At 48.0% G+C, this 22778-nt stretch overlaps 1 protein-coding gene across 2 annotated transcripts in view; it reads right to left on the bottom strand.

Moving 5' to 3' along the window:
- NECTIN1 (nectin cell adhesion molecule 1) overlaps positions 1-22778 on the bottom strand; it is a 105242-nt gene that overhangs the window by 15339 nt on the left and 67125 nt on the right. For both annotated transcript variants that reach the window (XM_075442327.1, XM_075442329.1), the window contains exon 6: positions 2457-2604. In XM_075442327.1, the coding sequence (XP_075298442.1) occupies positions 2457-2604 (148 nt within the window). The remainder of the gene's footprint in view (positions 1-2456; positions 2605-22778) is intronic.

Raw genomic sequence — 22778 nt, forward strand, 5'->3', positions numbered from 1 at the left:
ATCCACTAATTAGCTGGCTCCCCCTCCCTTGTCTCTGTACAAACTTCACCAGATGTTCTGATAGAGATGGGTGACTTTCCTTGACAACTCAATGGATTTCGCTGTGGGACCAGAGTGTACTGGTGAGGGGGAGCATAAAACAGGTTCCTGAGGCTCTACAAAGCATTGACTTTATGGCTCTAAAGAAAAGAAATGCTATTAACTTCCGGAGGCTTTGGAGCAGACTCCGCAATAGAGGCAGCACCTCTGCAGACCAGGGCACTACTGTGTTTCTATTTTCAGCTAAAGTGGCTTTTCCCTGTGCCTGCATGGAGGGCCACTGTGGGAAGTGGGTTGTCTGAATGCATCTCCATCATAGGGCTAATGCTGTTGATGCAATTTCACCTCATGGTGCTATTTTTTTTTGCGTGCCTTTCTGTCTCTCCTCCTGCTTTCCCCGGTTCTCTTCCCTCCCTCTCCTGCTATCCTCCAATGCCCTTTCTCAAATGGGATTAAGTGGAGCACAAAATGTGGCCAAGATGTAACAACAATGACATGGAGGGTTGTAGTAGATAAAAGTGACTTCTGGCCTTTGGGCTTTCTATGCCTCCTCTATGAGGTGGGAAGGAAGAGAGGGGGTGCTGTTGTGAAAAGGCGGTGACAAGATAGAGCTTTTCAGGAAGAGGCCAGGGTAAACATTTCTGAAGAGCACTCTGAAGAGGGCTCTGTTAATGCTGCATAGGCTGAACTCCACGCCACTGAATTCTCTGCCTGGTCGGTGAAGTGGATTGAGAACTGGCTGAATGGCAGAACTCAGAGGGTTGTCATCAGCGGCGCTGAGTCTAGTTGGAGGCTGGTAACAAGTGGTGTCCCTCAGGTGTCAGTACTGGGCCCAGTCTTGTTTAACTTCTTCATCAACGACCTGGATGAAGAATTAGAATGTACCCTCAGCAAGTTTGCTGATGACACCAAACTGGGAGGAGTGGTAGACACACTGGAAGGCTGTGCTGCCAATCAGCGTGACCTGGATAGGCTGGAAAGTTGGGCAGAGAGGAACCTGATGAGGTTCAACAAAGGCAAATGCAGGGTCCTGCACCTGGGGAGGAACAACCCCATGCATCAGTACAGGCTTGGAGTGGACCTGCTGGAGAGCAGCTCTGCAGAGAGGGGCCTGGGTGTCCTGGTGGACAACAGGTTGACCATGAGCCAGCAGTGTGCCCTGGCTGCCAAGAAGGCCAATGGGATCCTGGGGTGCATCAAGAAGAGTGTGGCCAGGAGGACGAGGGAGGTTCTCCTCCCCCTCTACACTGCCCTGGTGAGGCCTCATCTGGAGTACTGTGTCCAGTTCTGGGCTCCCCAGTTCAAGAAAGATGAGGAGCTACTGGAGAGAGTCCAGCGGAGGGCTACAAGGATGGTGAGGGGACCGGAGCATCTCTCCTACGAGGAGAGGTTGAAGGAGCTGGGCTTGTTCAGCCTGAAGAAGAGAAGGCTGCGAGGGGACCTAATATATACTTACAAATATCTGAAGGGTGGGTGTCAGGAGGATGGGGCCAAGCTCTTTTCAGTGGTGCCCAGTGACAGGACAAGGGGCAATGGGCACAAACTGAGGCACAGGAAGTTCCGTCTGAACATGAGGAAGAACTTCTTCCCTCGGAGGGTGACGGAGCCCTGGAACAGGCTGCCCAGGGAGGTTGTGGAGTCTCCTTCTCTGGAGATATTCAAGACCCGCCTGGACAAGGTCCTGTGCAGCCTGCTGTAGGTGGCCCTGCTTCGGCAGGAGGGTTGGACTGGATGACGCACAGAGGTCCCTTCCAGCCCCTACCATTCTGTGATTCTGTGATCTGTGCTGCACAGTGTAGAGTAGAGCAAGCACCTGTCAAAGAGGAGCCCGTGGGCTGCCCCCTCTCCCTACTCTCATATTGCCAGAGTTCATGTCTTCAGGCTGGTATCATATGTACAAAACTGGAATGCTGAGTGGATGTGAATTTTTCTGGACTCTTTGGAATACATGCAGAGGTGCTCCAGGTCTATCAGAGACCCCTCTCTGATGTAAGATGTGACTCAGTCTAATTTAGCAGCCCGAAGTAATTTCTCTGATAAAGGAAGAATAGGATCCTTTCCTACCACTGGAGGTGAGAGTGGCACTGAGCAGCTGCACTGTGCCCAATGATGTGCTACCACAAAAGCAGCATCTGGGCGAACATTGCTGTGCTTGTTTCCACTTGAGGCTTGTGATAAGAGTTCAAAAATATGAGAGAGCAGGATGGAAAGCACTATGGGGCCCTGAGGAAGAGAAGGGAGTCAGAGGAGTGAGCCTGAGGGTGGCGAACAGGAAGAAATGGCAGGAAAAATGGTTTGCTGCCAAGCTTTTCTTGTGTGCAGGTAGCAGAAGAGCTAGCAGTGGTCTCTGTCTGCTATCCCATCCGACAGCCTGTACCATCACCGTGCTGTACTTCTGCGAGTATGGGGCTACTTACAGGTCATTGTCTGTTTGAGTGCGGTTCTTTTGTTGCCGCCTGTAGACAATAATTACGGTGACAGCCACGCTGATGATGAGAGCTGCTGCGATGACTCCTCCCACGATCCCAATAATGTCTCCTGGGGCACCCTGAGGTAGTGGCTTATCTGCAACACACAGGGAAGCACAGGAGAGAGGGTTAGAGCATCAGACAACACAACTAGTAAGGCACAAATAATCATAGAACCAGGGACTCCAGGCGCAATGATGCCACAGTGCTCTGAAACTTCCTCAAGTAGCCGTGCGCAGGCAGCTTTGTGGAGGGACACAGGCCATACTCAAATGTAACTGTCAGAGCTCAAGAGGAACAGAAATGTGTAGCTACAATTGCAGGCCATTCTGTCTCCAAGAGCTAAGTGGTTCCTCACTCTATTCTGCAATTTCCACTTAAATGAGGTGGTTATTCCTGGATCTGTTTTTCTGCCTTTGTTCTGTTCTCGAAGAAAGAAGGGGCTAGGTGACAAAGGTGCTTCCAGGCAGCCACCCTATGTGGTGCAGAGGGACTCACATGGACCTGCGACTTGATATTATTTAACTGTCTTGAAAGCCTTCTGCAGGGCTTTGTCACAGTGTCTTCACTGAATTCCTAGTGCTGTTGAAATAAGAGACCTTTCCTATTAATGTAGACCCTAGAAAAGCTAAGGACCAATGCTCAATTTATTGAGGTGGAGCAGAGGTATGTGCTCCCTTAAGCCTTACAAAAAGATGTCCTGAGTGTAGGATTTAGGGGTGAGGGGGAGATAGATCAGATCTTGTGTTTCATCTCCTGTTTGCCCCACGGCTGGAGAGTTCTGTGACTGGGTCCAGCTCCTCGGTGACTAATGTGGACCTTATTCAAAGGCAGTCTATCCCATGGGACTGATGGGAAAGCACTTTGGAACGTAGGATAAAAGGATTTAATTTGCTCTACCTTCCAACCTAATTAAACTTGAAAACTAGCTAATTGGTACTTTGTACTTACAGCTCCAGCAGTGATGAAAGAAGGAGATAATTGGAGTGAAGGAAGATGGAGGAGGAGGAGAAGGAAAATAAATTTGGGATGGGGGTGAGTGAGACAGGGATGAGGGAACAGGGTACTTTGTAGAAGTTGTCTGTCACACCTAATTTTTGTACTTTTTAAAGCACTGGCTACTGGCTGCTCTCAGGCTAGATACTGGATTATATGGACCTTATTCTGCAATGACTGTGGCTTTAGGTATCATAATGGTAGCCAGTATCTCCACTAAACTTCCCATTCCCAAGGCCTCAAAATTATACCCACTTTGTATTTATGCATGGATAGAAAATGTCTGCACTCATTCCCAGACCACATAGGGCAATTTATACAGGACTTTTCATGGTGAAAACCTGCCACTTACTCCCACCTCACATCCATGGATTCAGCACTTGCTTAGCTCGAAGCTGGGCTCCCTGGAATCCTACATACCAGGTGCAATTGCAGAACTGAGTATGCTGAATCATTGCCGACAGCCTGTTCCCAGATCTCACCTCACAGCCAGCCTTCTTCACCTTTCAGATTTGCTGCTGTCATCCAGGAGTGAACTGAGGTGTATAAACATTTCCCAGGGAAATGCCCTCTCTGGTCAGTACCAACAAATTGCACAGCAGAGAACCGACATTTTTACTGTATCAGTACAAAACACTTGAACTCCCAGCACCATGCTGAGACGTTGCTACCAATTAAGACTTTGCTCTGGGAATTGTCTTGACACTGTTCTCCCATCCCTTTCCATGCAAACCTGTTTTTTTGTTGCCTCTCAGGACACGCCAGAGCCTCCATCGGTCAGCATCCCACCCTTCGCCTTTCCTTGTTCCTTAATTAAGAGCTCAGAGCTATGTGTCTTCAAGTGTCAGGATACTGTAGTCATCAGAATGTGAAGCTTTGCTCCCCATTGTCCTTGGCAGTGGCAGTCACTTTTCTTTCTCTTCCCTTCTTCATAAGCTGCATTAACTTGTAAATAATATTTCTGCCTTGAGACAGCTCACTTACAGCTGTGCTCAGGCAGACAGCTGACATGTTGCAGTCCAAACCCCTGGACAGCATTCAAGATTGTGGAGGGATGGTGGCGGTAAAGAATCTTCCAGTCACTTTGGCTGAGGCATTTCCGTGATGAATTTGCCCCTAATAGCTCTCTGGATCGCAGGTAGTGGGCAGAGAACATCAGCCTCCAGCTACTGATGTAAATCAGTAGGTGTATATATGTGTGTGGGGGGAAGGGGTCAGCAGGAGAAAAACAGAAAGAGAAATAAATAAATAAAACTAAAATGAATCTCCAGGAACATGAACAGGGCTGTGTAATAGCGGAAAGGGGCCAGGAAAATTTCAAGAGGGGAAAATGCAGCCATCACTGCACAAGAGAGCAAGGTAAATACAGGGCAGTCAGTAAAGACAGTAAGGGGATGAGGAGAGTGAAAGAATGAAGGAGTACAAGGAGAAGTGCAGATGTTTTGGGGCATTTATCAGAGTACTTCCTTCCTGCCAAGCTCTCAAGACTAGGGTATGAACATCCCAGCTGCCTGAGACAGGGCTTTGTGGCAATGTAGTTCTTCCACAGAATGGCAAGTCCCGAGCAATGACACAGTCCTGACAACAAGCCCTGCCACTCCATGTGCAGGTCTCTTTCCTGAGGACAGCCTGACCCATTCTGCAAAAGTGTTGGTCATGTCTTCGCAGGAGTCCAGCTAGGAAGCTGCCAATGGTGACAGAGATAATTGCTGATAATAAGAGCAAACACCAGGATACAAGAAGATAAATGAGATGAAGGTCCCGACAGAACAAGAACGTGCTGAGGAGAAGAAAATGGGACGAGGTGAGACAGATTTTCGTTTCTGCTAGCCCTTCCTTGTTTCTTTCTCCTTTTTTTTTTTCCTCCTCTTTTTAAACCTTCTCTTATCTGTATCCTCAGCTGTTTATTTCCTCAATCTCCCCTTTCCTGGGAAGAGCTGTGGCTAGTACAGTTTGGAGAGCTCACCTGGAACCCAGCCTATTTCTTTCCTTCCTCTGTGTGCACTGTGTCTGTAACAGGTAAAGTCAGAGGCCCCAGTAGGGCATTTCTGGAGGGCAGGGTGGCTGCAAGAAGGAGTATTGTGAGTCAAACAGCAGAACACCTGGAAAAACTTAGGAGAAGATGATATGAATTAGCAGATGAGTATTCAGTTACACTGACAGGGCTTTTGGGCAGCCCTGGGAAGATGTTTGCAAGGCTTATGAATCAGAATCAGAATAAATAGGGAGGACAGCTCAGGGGCCTCCAGACTGGAGTGGGAAAAGGCTTTGCCAATTAAGAATGCAAAACCCCTTGCTCTGTGTCATGCTCGAATAATTTAAAACTCTCCAAAAAGTTTGTGTGAAGAGGTTGGTAGTGAGGCGGGTATCACAGAACCCAAAGGGGCTGAGCAAACAGCTCTGGATGTCTAAGGGCTGCTGGGAACTCCTTGTGCCTACTGGAAGCTGAATTAATTCACAGTACTACAATTAAGGAGAAAAGCAGGACACCTTGCCCCCAGTCTCTTTCAGAGCATTTGCATTCCTTACTTTGTTCTCCCGCAGCTCTTCTGGAGATAGAAGCAGACACAGGAAAGGAAGAAAAGTGGTTATCTGTCTGTAAAACATCCTTCCCAGCCACCTGATGGCGTGTGTGTCTGGGTTTCCAAAAGTAACTGGTAACACCTGAAAATCTTTCTACTAGCTAGATCAATTAAAACATTTTGTGAGCTGCTGATGCTGTAATTCAGCAATCATGTTGCTCAGTTAAATCATGTCCAACAGTCTGATGTCAGTTGTTCACATCTCCCAAACAAGTGAAGAACGTTCACTAGACAAGAATGTCCATCCCGGAGAGATGCATCAGGCACGATCACAGTGCACAACTGATGCATAGCTTCATAGCACCGGCTGTGAAAAAACCCTTGTCCAAATAGCCACAGGGCTGATGACTCTGTATGGACAGAGCTGTGGCTCAGATTTACTGCCTTGTCGGTGCAAACAGCCATGGTAGCATCTCAAAGCAGAGACAAATAGACAGAGCTGTCCACACGAGCCATGCCCATGGAGTGAAATAGTGCAGCTGCAGAGCAAAATAGTAAATAATAATAGAGGAACAGTAAAGGCTTTGGAGAACCAGACTGCAGGAGAGCAAGAGAGATGTTCCCAAAGGGAACTTGAAGTGAGGCAAAGACCGATAAACTGGAAAGCTTCCAGAGGAGGGTATGCCAGAGCAGAGGAGGTGACTCACTTGCTCTTGGTACGGGGGGGACTTTGCAAAAGGAAAGGAAAGAAGAGACAATGTCTGTCACACTTTTGGAAGTAAGGTCTCTTCCTTTAAAGCTACTTGTGTGGCTGGTATATTTGCATCATGAAGCAGCCTAGGTGTTCTTGTGATCAAGACTTCAGGGCAGGATATGTTATATCCCTACTGAGGGTCTGTGCCTGTCTGGGACTGACTTTTTATGTAAAGCCGGATAACTCTGCACTTGTTGCAGTATATGCACAGTGACATCCACCCTGACTAGTTGGGAAGGAGCAGATCTGTGGAATGGGGTCCTGCATGAATTCCACGGACAGCTGTGCGGTGGGACAAAGGTGCTGGCTGGCAGGCAGGAAGGCTTCATCTGGATGTGAGGGCTGGGTCTCACACCGGTACTGTTTTCTTTCTGTCCTGATTCTGAGAAAGCTGAATATACGGCAGACAAAGCCTGAGTCCCATCTAATTGCTGATGCACTAACCTGCATCCCCCAGGCAAATCTGGAAGCTGAGTCAGTCTCTGTGCTCAGATCACTGCAGCTCTGAGTGAAGCTAATTTGCTCAGAGGGAGCTGCACACTCTTCTTTCTTTGCTTCCTCGTAACTTCAACCTGATCCCTCAGTGCTTCACAGAAAACCAGCATAACAACATACAACACCTCTGATAAGCCATTTGCTCAAAGATCTGCCTACATCTGTAACCTGTTGTGAAGTAGGGTCCCCTTTCCATTTATCCCCTCCCCACACAAAACAAATCCCCATCTATTTCATGGCTGGCTAGCTGAGGCACTCAGCAATGTGCTGCCTTGCTCACAGACACGTTGCAAATCAATGGAATCGTGATTCTTCTCCTTCCTTTATGCTAGCAGCTTTGAAGCTCTTCTAGCTGCCAGCCTTGCTAGAATTAACGCTACCTCAGTGCTCAACTGCATCCCTGTTCAGAGGCATATACAGCCTGCCTGTTTAAAGCAGCCTGTCCCAGTACAGTGCCAGCTCCATGTAAGCCTGTCTGTGACCTGGATTGCCTCCCTGATCCAGCGGAAGGAGTTAGCACTTACCGGATTTTTTCTGTCTACTGAACCTTCAAGCAAGACAATGAGATCAGATGGTGCATATTTATAATACACAGTAAGTTCACAGAGCTAAATTAAACTGCGTTGAAAAGCTGGGCAGAACAAATACATCTCTAGTTTGATTTTAAAGACAAGAGTAGGATTGGCTAGTTTGAGACACGCTCCAATAGCGTACACACCCCCAGGCACTAGCTGGTTCAGAGCTTCCTGATGCCTTGTGTTTTCAAAGGGTTAATGAAATGCTTTTCCCAGGAGAACCAGAGATGTGAGCTGGCAGAGCTGATGGACCAAGGGGTAGGATGAACAGCAGGGCTTGCAAGTCACTGGAGATTTTCAAGGGATCTTAAATCTGAGTGAGGAGGGGTGGGGTGGGTTTCTCTGGGGACAGTTCTTTTCACTGTGAATATTAAGTGAATCTGTTGCAAGGACAGTTAAGCATCCAGAGGATAAAAGGGATTAAGAAGGGTAAGACACTGCTTGGAAAGCTGGGCCAGTGGCACTGGACGACTAGTCTGTGAGGCTGGAGTGCCATTCTGCCCCCTCGGCAGCATCATTTCCTTCATCCGTCAGGGCTGGGTCCAAAATCTTCATGTCCCTTCCTTTTGTCCAGGCCTGAAGTGGAGAGGAGAAGGGGAACAGAGCATCTTGGTGTCCTCCCACCTAAGCCCTACTCAGACCTTGGTCTAGCTCAGATGCTTGCCTAACTCCAGGTGGAGGTGACTAGGCTGCAAGAAACACTTGTGAAAGCACTTCATAGTGAGGCGAATGTGTCCCTGTCCAAACACAAATCAATATTTGATGGTCAGATTGTGGTTTGCAGCATCTCTTAACCCCTGCAGTATCCAGAACTAGCTCTGCTACCAAGTGCTGTTCATCTGCTGACTTACGGTGAGAGAAAGGGGGAGTTAGACCTCAGCACGAGGAAGAGGAGCAATTTGTTTAGCAAAGGTGGCTGGCAAGGTTTTCTGAGCAGGAGGAGTGTCTGGGCTTCACTTAGTGACAAAAGCATAGTAAGAGCAGAGCTGATCCAGCAGCCCCTCCCCATCCTTGCTTCCCAGAGACTCCTCCAGCTACAGAAAGAGCTCAGGACCTCTCTTGGTAGCAAAAGAAGGTACTTCTGGTTTTGTGTCACCTCAGGACCTGGAGATGCAGTCAGCCAAACAAAGGTTAAACACCAAAATGAACACAGAGCTGCTCTTCTGCCTCTATGACCCGATACAAGTCAGCAGGAATTTTAAAAGCTGTCACAGCCTCTCCTGCCAGGGTGTTTGTTGATGTAACGCTCATTTACACAATTAGCTGCCACACATGTAAGTGTCAAGCCATGGCCGCAAGCCTGACACTGCTGCCACACAGGGCTTCAGCCTCATTCCCCTGGAAATCCCCCAAGCACAGGCTCGCCTCCCACACTGGGCTGCTGCGCTTGCTGCTGCTGTGCCTCCCTGCATCTGGTCTGAGCAACCGGGTGCTAGGAGGGTCTCGGTTATGTTGTGTATTTTGAGTGGGGCCGAAAGCCAGTGTTGCCAAGGGTGGTTAAACAAACAAATGCTCCTGATCGCTCTCTGCATTGTCCTTCCCTCTCCCTCCCACAAGTGGGAATCCCTCATGACTGCCAAGCCTCTTTGAGTGACCTGATATAGCCCTTCTCTAATTCTTCTCTGCTGAAGACCAGGAGACTGGGTATCCCATGGGTTCTGAGTGCATTTGAGCTTGGGTATCCCACAGCCTAGGTACTAATCACAACACCCCTTTAAGATCCCTGCCTGCTTTGCTTTCCTCTCTAATTTTTACTAGCCCAACTGGCACTTCAAGGCTTTGCAAACCACTCGCCTGTCTCTGATGAGGTTTTGGAAGAACTTGGCAGTGTGGTATGCAGATCCAGCCCTCCCTGGGGTGCCTGCTTTGAAGAGCATGCCCAGCTGCAAGTGGACACATGGATGTCCTTGATATTAGTGGAGATTTGGCACGCATTTGAGCAAAGGCAATTACTTTGCCGTTCACCAAGGGTAGAGGCATCTTGGCTCTCTCCAGGAACGACCAGCTTTCTCCTTTTCCTCTCCTGCAGGAAAAGCAGCAGAGTCATGCTTGGTTAAGTAGCTGCTGGCTGCAAAAGCATGTCTGGAATGTGGCTTTAACCCCTGGTGACCTTCCCTTGTAATGCTTCCCGGTGGCCACTAACAAGGATGGGGTTTAGATAACAGCAATAGGAACAGTGTGTTAACCCCATGGGATCCAGTGGAGATGAGGACTGAGATTTGCAGAGTAGCTATTGTACTGGGAGCTCCCCGGCAGAGACCTTTTACTGGGCTGGTTTTTCTTTCGCTGCTGGAGCAGTGTAGCAGTTGTTAAACAGCACCTGGAAACATGGTTTGACAGCTTAGGAAGGAAGCCTTTTCTCTGTGTGAAGGGACAGAGCTTAGCAAAGTCATTGCTGTGCAACAAAAAGAGACAGTTCTTCAGGGGGTGCAACAGCGAGCAGTTATATGCAGCAGCGTCCACCCACAGAAGCCAAGCCCCTCTGTATGTCTACACGCATGCTACATCCCTGTGCTTTCCACTCAGCCAAGAAATCTCTACGTTAACTCCACATTCTGGGATGTCCCTGTCTCTCTGTGCCACTCAGTGGCTCTAGCAAAGAGGGGCCAGACATGACCTTGTTATCTCTAACCCATCTGTTCAAATCCAGCACAAATCTCACCCCGCTCTCTCTCCACATTGCTTGGCCAACTCCACAGACCCCCCTGCCTTCCCAGAACCAGGGGCTTCACAGCTCAGTGCAGCAGTATGGAGAGTGCCCCGGTAGGGTAGTAGACGGGCCCTGGAGAAGACAGGAAATGTTATTTGACGTTTCCTCTGCCTCCCAGCCCTTAATTTTAGTTCTGCTTCGTTTCCTTGGAGCTCAGCAGAGTAAGGAACAATCAAATCCCTTTGGTAATTTATTTCTTCTGCTGTACAGTTTTGAGGAGGTGATGACACTTGAAATTGCCTCTCCTGGAGGGATGAAGGGGCAAGATCCTGAGCCCCATTACACCAGTGTGCCTTTCTTGATCTTAGCAGCCTGCTCTAGCTGCCCAGAGCACAGTGTGGTCCCAAATCCATGTTTAGTCAGAGATACCGCCTTGCTCCTTGATGAGTCCATTAAGGTCATGCTATTACAAGCAGCCACCAGATGAATTCTGTCAGATAGAAGGTACAGGGACTGCAGCTCAGACTCTTATCATTTACTTTAATAGAGTTAATTTGCTTGACAATCCTCAGCAGCACTCCTGGGAACTGTCTCACTTCTCACTCTGCTTGGCCATTTGCCCTGGGCCGTATTTGTCTCCTATTTTCTTACAGCAAGGGGCAGCTGTATCTTGGATGTCCCCAAAGGATGAGATCAGCTCTTTGTTTGCATCTATGCAGAGACACTACTGGGAGTTAGGTGAAGACACAGGGTATGTGTGACAGGGCTAGGAGGAACTGCTCTGCTTCTCTGTCATCTGGCCAAAAGTCCATCAACAGTTGTGCAGATGGAAAGGTGGACAGGGCTACAGTCCTCTTATCTCCCCTGGTAGCTGCAGCAGCAAGGAGGGCTCAAGGCTGCTGTGCCTCTTTACACACCACCTTCCCTTTTCTCCTCTCCTCTCCCACAGCTTCCCAAGTACCCTTGAGACCTGCTGCAGTCCAGACAAAAGAATGACTCTTCAGCCTCCTGAAGCAGGAAGGAAGCCGCCAACCATTCTGGAGTGATGTGCAAGAATGAAGCTGTTGGATGCTGACGTGGATCTGACCTGGTCTCTAGTGCTGCTGCCTTCCATCCTGCTCCTCACAGGCATCTTCCTGACCGACCGTAGTGAGCGTGAGATCTGCTTCTCCCAACCAGGTCAGTCACGGCGCCTGCACTGACTTAGCGAAAGGAGCTGATGTCTCCTTCCTGTTAATGGTAATGAAAGGTCTCTAACACACTTTCCTTCTTAACTTCTCAAATGTCATGCAAGCTCTGCAGGATAGTCTCTGCCTTAGCATGTAACTACAAATATTTAGGCATGTATCCTTATTCACCTGGGTATTTGTTAACTTGCACTTGAGGATCTGCCCCCATCTCCAGTATAGATCAAACAGAAAAGCTGTGAAGAGAGTGATCAGTCAATATAAAAGAGAAGCTGTGAAGGACAGGCAATTGATACAAAACCTAGGGTTAGCCTGGAGAAGACAACAGGAATAAACAAATTCTCTGCAATGCTCTGTAGGCACTTCACCAGATGGATATGGTCAAGAGGGCAGTAATGATTCGGAAAAGGCAGAAGATTTGAATAACTGTTTATGATCTGTCTCTGGAGACAAACAGACATTTGTTGGTGGCTTCTGAGATGACAAAACAATTGTCGTATGTTTGAGGATGACAAGATTGAGAAGCTTGCTGGACACCATCTCCTTGGATACTCCACTTACTATAAGAAAACAGATAGGTTGAAAGACTTAGCCAAGGAGATCTTTAACTCACTGCTGTTAGTTTTTACTATGTGTTGAAAGAGTTTACTTCTAGAAGGTTAAACTCTAGCAGACTGGAAGAGGACAGAGAGAATGATCTGAATACTATAGGGTGATTTGCTGGCACCAGTGAAAAAGCTAACACAGGTTCCAGTTAATAAAGCATTAGAAGGCAGGAATATAATCAATGGCAGTCTACATGGTTTGTGGGAAATGGGTCTTCCTAGTCAAAAACAATGTCATTTTTTGCCTGCTAAACCAGCCATCTCATCAAAGTAAGTATAGAATCATAGAATCACTAAGGTTGGAAAGGACCTCTAAGATCATCAAGTCCAACTGTCAACCCAACACCACCATGCCTGCTAAACCATGTCCTGAAATGCAATATCTACGTATTTTTTGAACACCTCCAGGGATGTGTAGAGATGGAATAGAAAATAGATTAAGAATGGCTAACTGACAGGTCTCAGGAGGAATTGTCAAGAGGGAATCACTGTCAGTAGGCACGTTTCTACGGAGTCTGCAAGGAGGGGTGGTGGGCCTGATGCAACCCAATGCTTTCACAGGGTGTGTGGAAACAGTGAGCACCTCAGTGCCTTAGCAGTCCCTGGATCAGACAGAGGTGGGTGGATTTGTAAAGAAACCAATTAATAGACTTAACTGCCTGCACACGTTCCTCCATGCAGGGACAGGCTCCACACATCCTCCTCTTCAGCAACCCCTATTCTGTTGCTCAGGTAACACTTTCAAGGCAGGTCCTCCAAGCAAATTTTTAGGTCAGTTATAATTGGGAAACCTCGCATGGAGCTAATAAACATCAGTTAATATGCTGGAACTATCTAGTTAAATGCCAATTATAAAACCCCATAAGCTCCTCACCTCAAATATATTAATAACATAATTAAACATTTATTGCTTATGCAAATTAAAAGTGAAGTTAATCGGATATCTGCGAAACCCCAGGAATTGACCATTTAAGTAACTAATTTCTATTTAATTATGATTCCTTCCTATTATAAAGCCCCCATGTCATTATTTCTGGACTGCTCTGCAGTGTTTACTTGAGCCATTCAGCCTCTGCATTCCCACTCTGGTATCCATTCATAATTCCAGACAGCTGCAGCATTCGTATCAACAGCCAGGGACCTCATACAGCTGGCAGCAGCTGGACTGGATGCCTCTCCTAGTTGTTGCTCCTTCTACCTCCTCCTTGGCTAAACTACTAGGAAGGGCACAGCCAGAATTAAGCCTCCTCTGGATTCTGCAGGTTCAGGGTGCGTAGAGTAAGGGGCATGCACCAGATCCACAGAAAGGCACCTGTTGGGGATGGCGACAGCGAGCATGTGTTTGTATATATCCCAGAGGCAGAAGTGTGCTCTGATGAGCAAGATGAGGATTTAGATCTCCTGAGTCCACCCCTGAGCCTTCTTTCTGGTTCCCTGTGCACCTTCACTAAAGGCATTTCACTCCACTGTATCACCCCCCTGAGGAAGGGCACTCTTTTGCACAACAGGGAAATTACGGACGTCAGGGGAGGAGTGTTTTGTGATGGGATCAGCTCCTCGGGTGGACAAAACTGTGCACCAGCAGAAAACTACTATTTGTTGTTATTGTAAAGCGGTAATTAAAAGGGCTGGGAGATACAGCAGGACAATGAGATGAGGCTGGGAGATGGGAAATGAAGTGTATTGTTCCTCGAGGGACAGAGACATTTTCCCTGGCGAGCAGAGCCTGTGCAGCCAAGGCCATACAGATGGGCTCCCACCCTCCAAGCGACAGGCAATCAGTTAAACCTGGCAGGTGTGAAGCTGGCAATTTTCTTTTCAAAACTGTGAGATAAACATGCTGGCAGGAGTTTGAGAGGGACAGAGAGATAAGGGAGAAATGGAAACACTCGGGTACCCTGTCTCCATGGCACGAGTGGTGGCTCACAGGCAGATAGATGGAGGAAAGCGTTTGCTTTGCAAAGCCGCAGATACACCAGGAACTCAGGTGCTAGGCTAGAAAAAGGCTTGACAACCAGGCACTAATGAAAAAGCAAAACCCCTTCCCTTCACAGCTCCTCAAAGGGTGCTCTCTTTGATCTGTTAAGATTTTATCCATATTCACCTCCCGGGATTTAGCCAGCACTGAACTGCTCCTCCTGAGCTCACCAGCAAACTACAGGACAGTGTTCTCTGCAAAGGGGCAGAAAGCGCATTTAGTGCTAGGTTGCATGCAAAGCATTTCTTCCCCAAACTCCACACAGTTCAGACAAAAACCTCTGCCTGTTTCCTACGACGATCTGGGTTTGGTTCCACAGTTGTGAAAGCTACAGAGCAGGGAGTGTCCCTAAGTCACCTTGTGCTGGGTTTAGTCAGATGAGGCCACAACATTCACCTCGGTTGCTGAGGCTAAAGGAGGAAATCCAATGGCTGATATCAATAAATTAGTGCCTTTTGATAACTCAGCCCCTGAGGGGTGATACAACATTTTTAACCTACATTTTAATCATGCGCACATTTATTTTGCTGTGCTCCTGCTTTGCCTTCATGGCCATGCCTGACTCTGATTTCTGCTAGCTAGTATGTAAAATTTTAGGAGTGCAACACACATACAGGTTTCTTTTTTACACGCTGATCCTTGTTCTGCAAATACTATGTAAAAGACAGCGTACATCAAAACACGTCTGGGAAGGCTGTGAAATGCCTTGTTTGGAGGAGGAGTGAACCAGCCCCCCTTGCCTTCTGCCAGGCACCACTGAAGGCATTGGAGGCTCAACAGCACTTCTCCGTGTCACAGGTCCCCCAGCTGGAATATATTTGCATAACGCAATTTCCTCTGACAAATATGTTCATACAAATCAAACTCAAGTTTGCAAATAATCTGAAACCATGAAAAAAAATTAATCAAACATGTTTGTTACTACAAGTAATTCACCCAGCACTGTTTTAAACCAGCAAGTTTCAGTTCAATTTTTCTATCACTAGCTCTAGGAGACTTACTGGTATGTGTGACCTCGAGTGCTCCAACTTGAACTCGAGCACAGATTACCTCTTACAATGAATTTTGGATTGGGAGTCACATATTTCTGGACAGATTTTCTGTGACCTGACCTGTCTCCAGTGCCCCTTGAGCTCCCACCCCTTCATAGCCAGCCTGGTTTGGCATTTTGCAGTTACACTGCCTTTCTCCCTGTCTGTTGGAGCCCTTTGGCTCTTGCACTTCCAGTTTTGAGTCTGCAGTGAATGAGGATCCCTGGGAGATCCATCTGATTTTGAGTGTTGTGCAAGGCATTAATCCCAGCATGGGAGGGACATCTCCTCCCTGGGTGCCTGTGCCCAGGGGTATGGGCAGGTTGTCTGTTAATTCCCTGATTACACTGGACTATATCTCACTCACTGCAAATCCTACTTAGGCCATGTTCATTTGTGTGGGTGGAAATAAGCGTAACACCGTCGCAGTTGGACGTGCTTGCGCCAACTGGGAACCTGGCTCTGTATCTTCATCATGCACTTTTCAGCCCTGAACTCTGCATACATCTCGCAGATGTTCCAGAGAAGTAAATCTCACGGTGTTTGCTCTGGTCTAGACTGGCTCTCTGCTGCTGGACCACACTCAGAGCCAACATGAGCCTCTCACTCACCTCCTCCTGCCCTGATCCAGCTCCTCCCCTGGATCTCTGCTGACACCACTGCTGATCATCAAAGCTCTGAATTTGCTTTTGGGTCCAGCAATGCTCACCTCCAGAGATGTGGCTTTCAGAAGACATCCAAGCCATGCTGCCATTTTTCTGTGGGCTCATGCATTGCTGGCATTCCCGCCCCCAGCATGTTTCTGTTTTGTTCCAGAGAAACACAATACTTAGGGGCACTGCATGGGAGTCAGTTCCCACTGTTTTCAGCTCTGTGCAACCTGAGCTGCTGAGAAGAGGCCCCATGCAATGGGTTTTATCCATCATTGCTTAACTGTAAGATATGGCCTGTGAAATCAGCGCAGCAGTTCCCAGGGGCTGATCCCAGCAGGACCATGAGCAAAGATAGCCCCTCCTATCCTTCTTTCCATTTCAGACCCCCATCCCAGCTCCCTGGTGCTCCTTTTCTTTCTCCCCTTGCTCCCCACCCCCAAGTTTGGCACATGTGGCTGAGCCAGCTGGTGGGGATCCAGCTCTGTAGGATGCTGCCCCCCTGCATCGCTGCCTAGGGCTACTGACCTGAATAGCTGCAGCTGAAGCAAAGCTACGCTTCCAACATCTGTCTTGACTAAGAGAGGCTGGGAGACAGGGGAAAGTGAGAGGAGTAAATTATGTGGACATATAAACACAGCCCAGATAGTGCTCGCAACTCCCTTGGCCACGTTGAAGCCTGATAACAAGAGTGTTCCTGGCTTTTCCTCCCTCTGCATCTGGAGGAAGCCTCCCCAAGGCTATCTTTAACCCCCTCCAAAGTGAGGTGCCCAGCACTCTCCTTTTTCAGCAGAATGACTGAGAACTGGCTCCATTAGTGGCATGCAATTTGGAGGGAGTCTGTCTGCCAAGCAGCACACAATGCATTTATCATCGAGCCTGGTATCAAAGAGCATCCTGCTGCTCTGGTGCATGCTCCACGCCTGCTTTCCTGCTGACAGGGAATGAACAGTCTGCACCAAACCGCTCCTTTCCAGCCTAATCCTGAACGCTTCCCTCTCCGTACAGCTCGTCTCTTCACAATGGAGATCAGTTCAAGTTCAGATTTGGGTCAGGATTCCTCTCTCTGTGATCGGGAGTGCTGGGTTTTGGTTCAGATCTCCACATCATCTATGTGCTTAAGCTGCGTACAAAAATCTCTTCCCAGGGAGTATTCTGCTCTCTAGGCCAGAGACATGGCAAAGTGCCTGTTGATATCAGTTAAAGGAAGAGCATGCGCATTTTCTCTGATCTATTGCATGATTTGTCTTTCCCTCTCTAGCAAGAGTCTGGGTCTTGCAGAGTCATCTGCCTTGATGTTTGGGAACAAGGCCATCTTTGTAGCATATATTCACAATCAGAAAGCTGGAGGAAAGGGGAAAGGCAAACTGTTCTTCCCAAGGCAGAGATCAGTAATGGAGATGCAGGGATGCAGTTTGACTGTTCTTGCCTTCCAATGGACCCTTAGCATCCCTATAGCATTTAGATGTTTCTGATGCATGATTGTCATTGATTGCCAAGCATTGCGCTATAGGTACATCCCACTGTGTCAAATCAAATGTTGCCCTAGCCCAATATTCTGGCCCTGACCGCATTTTTCCAATGACCTGTCCCATCTGCTACAGCTAACAGCAACATAAGAACTTCCTAAGCTAGAGACAGTGTCATAATTTTTAACAGCTTTTGATATTTCTTCCCTAGGTTTTTCTAGCCACTGTTTTAGCTCAAGTTAACTTTCGGCACCAACAGCATCCTTTGACAAGGAATTTCACTGTTCACATCCATAAGGGGAAACGGTCCCACCTTCTTTTCTCCATCTCGAATCTGCTGTCCAAGAATTTCACACAATACCACCCATGTCAGTGGCAAAAGCTCTCATTCCATGTCCACCTTCTCCAGGCCACCTGCTGTTTTGCAGATCTCTTAACCCTTAGCTTTCAGCCTTGATGTGTAAGCAACTCCTATTACAAAATACTGCATATCATGGGAAGAGACCTAGGTAGTTGGAAAGCAGATGCCATTTCTGCTGCTGCGACTTTCCTTACAGCTACCAGTCACAGGTTGCAGAATGACGCAGTCGCAGATGCACAAAAAAGGAGAATGTATCTTTTTTTAAAATTCTTTATTTATAAAAAAGTACATTTTTTTCCACAGCTGAGCCACTATTGTTTTTATACAAGTAAAAGGAAGGGTGATGCAACACCCCACCTGCACAAATTATAACCATGAAAATGCCCCCCCGGACCCCAAACAAACAAATTATTACAAAGGATGGAAAACAAAAAAACAAACAAAAATCATAAAAGTCCATTACATTATTTTTATTTTTTATTTTTTACAAAAGCACTTACAACACAGATTACAAAAAAAAAATGGGGGGTTGGGGTTTTTTGTCTGGCTGTAGTCTTTATTCCACAATGATTATTACAGCAAGAGGAAGGAGAAAAAGAGAGATAAAATCACTGGAGTTAAGGAATCACGTTTTAAAAAAAGAAAGGCAAAAGAAAAGAAACACCAGATCCTCACTGAAAGTACCTCCACCCATACCAGTTTACGCTAGCAGAGGGTCTGACTCCATATGCTTGTTAAATTCACCCCCAGGTAAATTATATATGGAAAGTCACACTGGTTCAAAGTACAAACTCACCCTCCTCTCTCAGGCTTGGGTTTCCTTCTCTTGTTGGCGGACTGAACCCTCCCCCTCACCTCGTTGCAGAAGGCAGCGCCCAGGCTCTGGTGCCCAAGCCCCGGCTGTGCTTGGCGAGGCCAGTCCCTGGCCCTCCCCACTCCGCGCTGCAGGCTGGCAGCCCCTGGGGAGAGGCCAGGAGCTCGAGGAGCGATGGTGAGGCAGCGGCTGGACTGCAGGCCTTCGCACCCTCCCCTAATCCAAGGCTTAATAGAATCATGGAATGGTTGGGGTTGGAAGGGACCTTATAGATCACCTTGTTCCAACTCCCCTGCCATGGGCAGGGACACCTTCCACTAGACCATGTTGCTCAAGGAGTTGCTCAAATTGTCAGCAAATTGCATCAAATATGAAGGGGAGGGAAAGAGGAGAGTAAAACTGCAGGCTAGGGGAGGGCAAAGTGCTATTGTAAGCCCCACAGAATAAAGAACAGGCATCTGTTCACACGATGCTGGCAGCACCTCCCCTCCCCACCGGAGCCCACTGCCCACAGTCCAGCAGAACAAACATAGACCCGAAAACTTTGGTGCTGCGACAGGAGCGGTTGTGAATGTGGGAACCTTACAGTGAATTTTAAGCTGTGCGACACGTCCACCAGTCTGCCGCGCTGAGCTGGGCAATGGGGTTTTCCCCTCCACTCTTTGAGCACAATGACCGGTGCCTGAAACTCCGAAAATCTCTGCATGTGTGTGTGCCTGTGTATGGGAAAGCAAAACAGCAAAGGACAGCAGCAGCCCCCGTTCTAATTGCATTCCCTTCTCAAATTGCATGAAGATCAATCTTTTGAATCTCTTTCTCTCTAACCCTCAGTGATTTCTGCTGAACAGTTGTTGTGTTTCTTTTTTGACTCAACATCGGGAAAATGGCTCCCTTTGTCCCTTACGTCTTTGCAATCAATTTAGTGCTACCATTTCAGTTTCTTTGATATTATTTTTACTAAGAACTCTTCAGTATTTTTAAAATTTTTTTTTCCCTAGCTGAATGAAAATGATTTAACAACAGGGAGAAAAAAATCTGGTAATTAAATAAGGGAAAATAAGATCACTAGGGTGAATTGCAATGCATAATCCTAGAGATAAGCCCCAGCAGGAAAACAGCTGGGGTGTCTTTGTACATAAACTACAGGCTCATTTTGGATTGTGACACAGCTGTGTCTGCTTCAGCACAGCTCCCTGAATACACACAGGGAAGGAGCTGGGGCTTGGCCCAAATTCACCTGCATTTTCTTTGCTGAGGTGGTGGTGAGACCGAGCGATGTACCACAGGGCTCAGATTGACCTCCCTCTCATCCGCCTGTTCAGTTTTCCCATCTGCCCATCTTAATCTTGAGGTACCACAAGTTTTGCCTCAAGTTGCCATCGAGGATCAGGGCCTGGGAATGGCAAAGCACCACACTGATGTCTCTTCACTGGCAAGAACCCAGCAAAGGGATCTGGACAACGATCCCTTCAAATGGAGGTACGGCAATCAGCCGTGCCTCTGAGGCACTTTGCCGACACCTTCCCCAAGCAGTGCGATGTGATGGCACTTCCCAGGCAAAAAGCCAACTCAACACAGTTCAGGTCCAGCGTAAACCAGGGCATTTCCCGGGGAGCAGCAGGTCTCTACGACCTAGGCAGCCCACCCTGTGCCCACAGCAGGTGCTGGGAACCGAGGGAGGATGGGGGATGCGCTCCACCCTGAGCGGAGGTCTAGCCTGGGGGTCTCCAGCCCATGCTCTGTTGCTGGCTGTGAAGCAGGGACACCACAACAAACAGCTGCCGTCTACCAACTCGGAGCTTCTGCTTGTTCTTTGCCGAATCCCACAGGGACGTTTTACACCTCCTCAGCACCTCTGATGAAAGCAGGGCAGAGAAGCAGGGATTTTTCATCGGAGGCAGCCTGAGGGTTGCTCGGAGAGGTGGCCCAGCCAGCCCAGCCTGCGAGCTCATGTGCACAGCTGTCAAAAGTGCATCACCACTGAAAATTGGCAGCTTGAATCCAGCCCGCCAGAATCTGGCCCACTGTGAGAAACTGAGGCAGAAAGGGACAAATGACACCGTCCCCTGAGGAAAAAACAGGTTGCCACTCTGCTTCCCCTCACAGTCCTGGCAGCAGGAGGCCCCAAGGGTGAGCACTGTGCGGTCTCCAGCGCCTTCCTTCCCCTGCACCTCCTCCCAGGAAGCAGGATGCACATGGTCTTCAATCTGGCATCTCTACTGAACTCACTCTCACATTTGGATAGAGACAGGTACCACTTTCTTCCAGATGCTGGTGGAAAACCTGATCTAATTACTTTCTAGGGCCCCCTCAGAGCAATTCAACCCAGAGAAGGGAGTGATGCTATTATTGGATCAAAATGGCTCTCTGATGAAACATCAATCTGATTTTTTTTCCCCCACACTTCTTTTTTAGTCTACCTTGCTATGGAGTAATAGCTAACCACTCAGCTAATTATCACCCCAAGAGTCTCTTGGCCAATTAGCTGACCTTGCAAGGGACAGCAAGAAGCAAATTACTGCACAGAGGCGGCATTTCTCTAAGGCTGTGGGTATAATTGCACCAATGGAGTAATGCTCAAGGGCCCAAAGATGAGAGGAATTGCACTACTGAACCTTGAACTTGCAGGGTACCTCACTGCTGTGCCAGGAAATACTATCTAAGGATCTTCCACTCCAGGCTTGCTCAGGTTCTGGATGAAAAACAGTCATTTGACCCCTCTTCTGAACCACAATGATGGGCTAAGTGGCTGAGCTCCTTCCTACGCTTGTGCTGGTGCAGTACTGGGGAGCAAAAAAGCGATGTAGCAGAAAGAGAACTGTATATAGGCCCTAGCTTGGAAATACCATATTGCTCCACTAGCTCCTTTTCTTTCTCTGAGTCCCACCGGTTTCTTGAGCTCCCACTCAGCTGAGTATGTGGACAGTGCGAGAATGGGCAATGAATAAGCCAAGCAGGCTAAATCTCAAAAAATGACACCTCTAAGTGCAAGGCTAATAACTACCAAAGCATATTTCTTAGGGCTCCTTATTCATACTTCCTGCAAGCCATACCTTAACCCAGGAACAGTCATACCATCCTGTTCTCTCCCAGGCCCATCTGCTCTGTTTGCAAGGCTTTGTACCTTGGGTCTTTAGGACACAACTTCACTGTGGGCTAAGGCCCCGCAGTGTTGTGGAGTCAGTGCAATGTGAATTTGCCAGATCAGATCAGTGGCCCCTGCCTGTGACTAATGCAGAACATGAAAGAATCACTGCTGGACACTGCAGGTTTTATAAAAGATTGTTTCCTTCCAAATCCATCTCCACGCAGTATGTATCTGTTGTGGGGGAAATTTGCAGAGGAGGGTCTGTGCCACCGATTTCCACTCTGCACTTGGTCATGGACTACCCAGAGTCTGGTGTTGGAAATGTCACAACCCTTTTTAGAGCCTAGTTGTGAAATTCAGATCTAAAGGATTATTCACTTGAGAGACTGACTTTGTTGAGAATTATCTCTGAATCACAAACTGTGCAGGCTCTGCAGTGTACCCCATGTTACATTAAAGTAAGCTGTGGGTAAGGTAAGGTACAGTGCTCAGCAATGCTGCTCTGTCCTGATCCCGATTACAGGGTTCACACTTTGGGGAATTAAAGCCCTGTGTATGCTGTTATCCCAAGGCATGGGAGGGAAGGAATTCCCTCTGCAGGTTTACAACTGCCCCCAATAATCAGCCCCTACTAGTGATCAGAGATACAGAGAGATGTTGGAGATTTCATTTCCTTTACTGGGGGGTTGCTTGGTAGCAGGATGCTCCTGGTGGCAGTGGACAGACACGGGAAGGTTTAGCTGTAATTTTTAAGGTTTGGCCTGAGAGATCCCAAGAGAATCTCTGTCTGCCATGCTTTGAATGGACACAAAGCAGCCTTCCTGTGGCATCTGGCTGTTCTGCCAGAAGCCAGGAAGCAGGGAGGGCTGGCAGGAACGGCAGAAAGATTACAAAGTAACCATCGATTTCCCAGCCCCCTCCACCACTAAGGCAGTAAGAGCAAGCTATGAACTGTGGACGGCTCAGGCTGAGCTTGTCTGGACCAAGCACCACACACTAAAGGAAAGCATTGGAGGCTGCCTGGGTCAGAGATCTGACCTTGACTCATCTGCGTGGGTCTGACTCTCCACCCTCCCTTTTCTAGCAGGATAACTGC

This window comes from Opisthocomus hoazin, chromosome 24 (assembly GCF_030867145.1).
Source record: "Opisthocomus hoazin isolate bOpiHoa1 chromosome 24, bOpiHoa1.hap1, whole genome shotgun sequence".
NCBI classification, from domain to species: Eukaryota; Metazoa; Chordata; class Aves; order Opisthocomiformes; family Opisthocomidae; genus Opisthocomus; species Opisthocomus hoazin.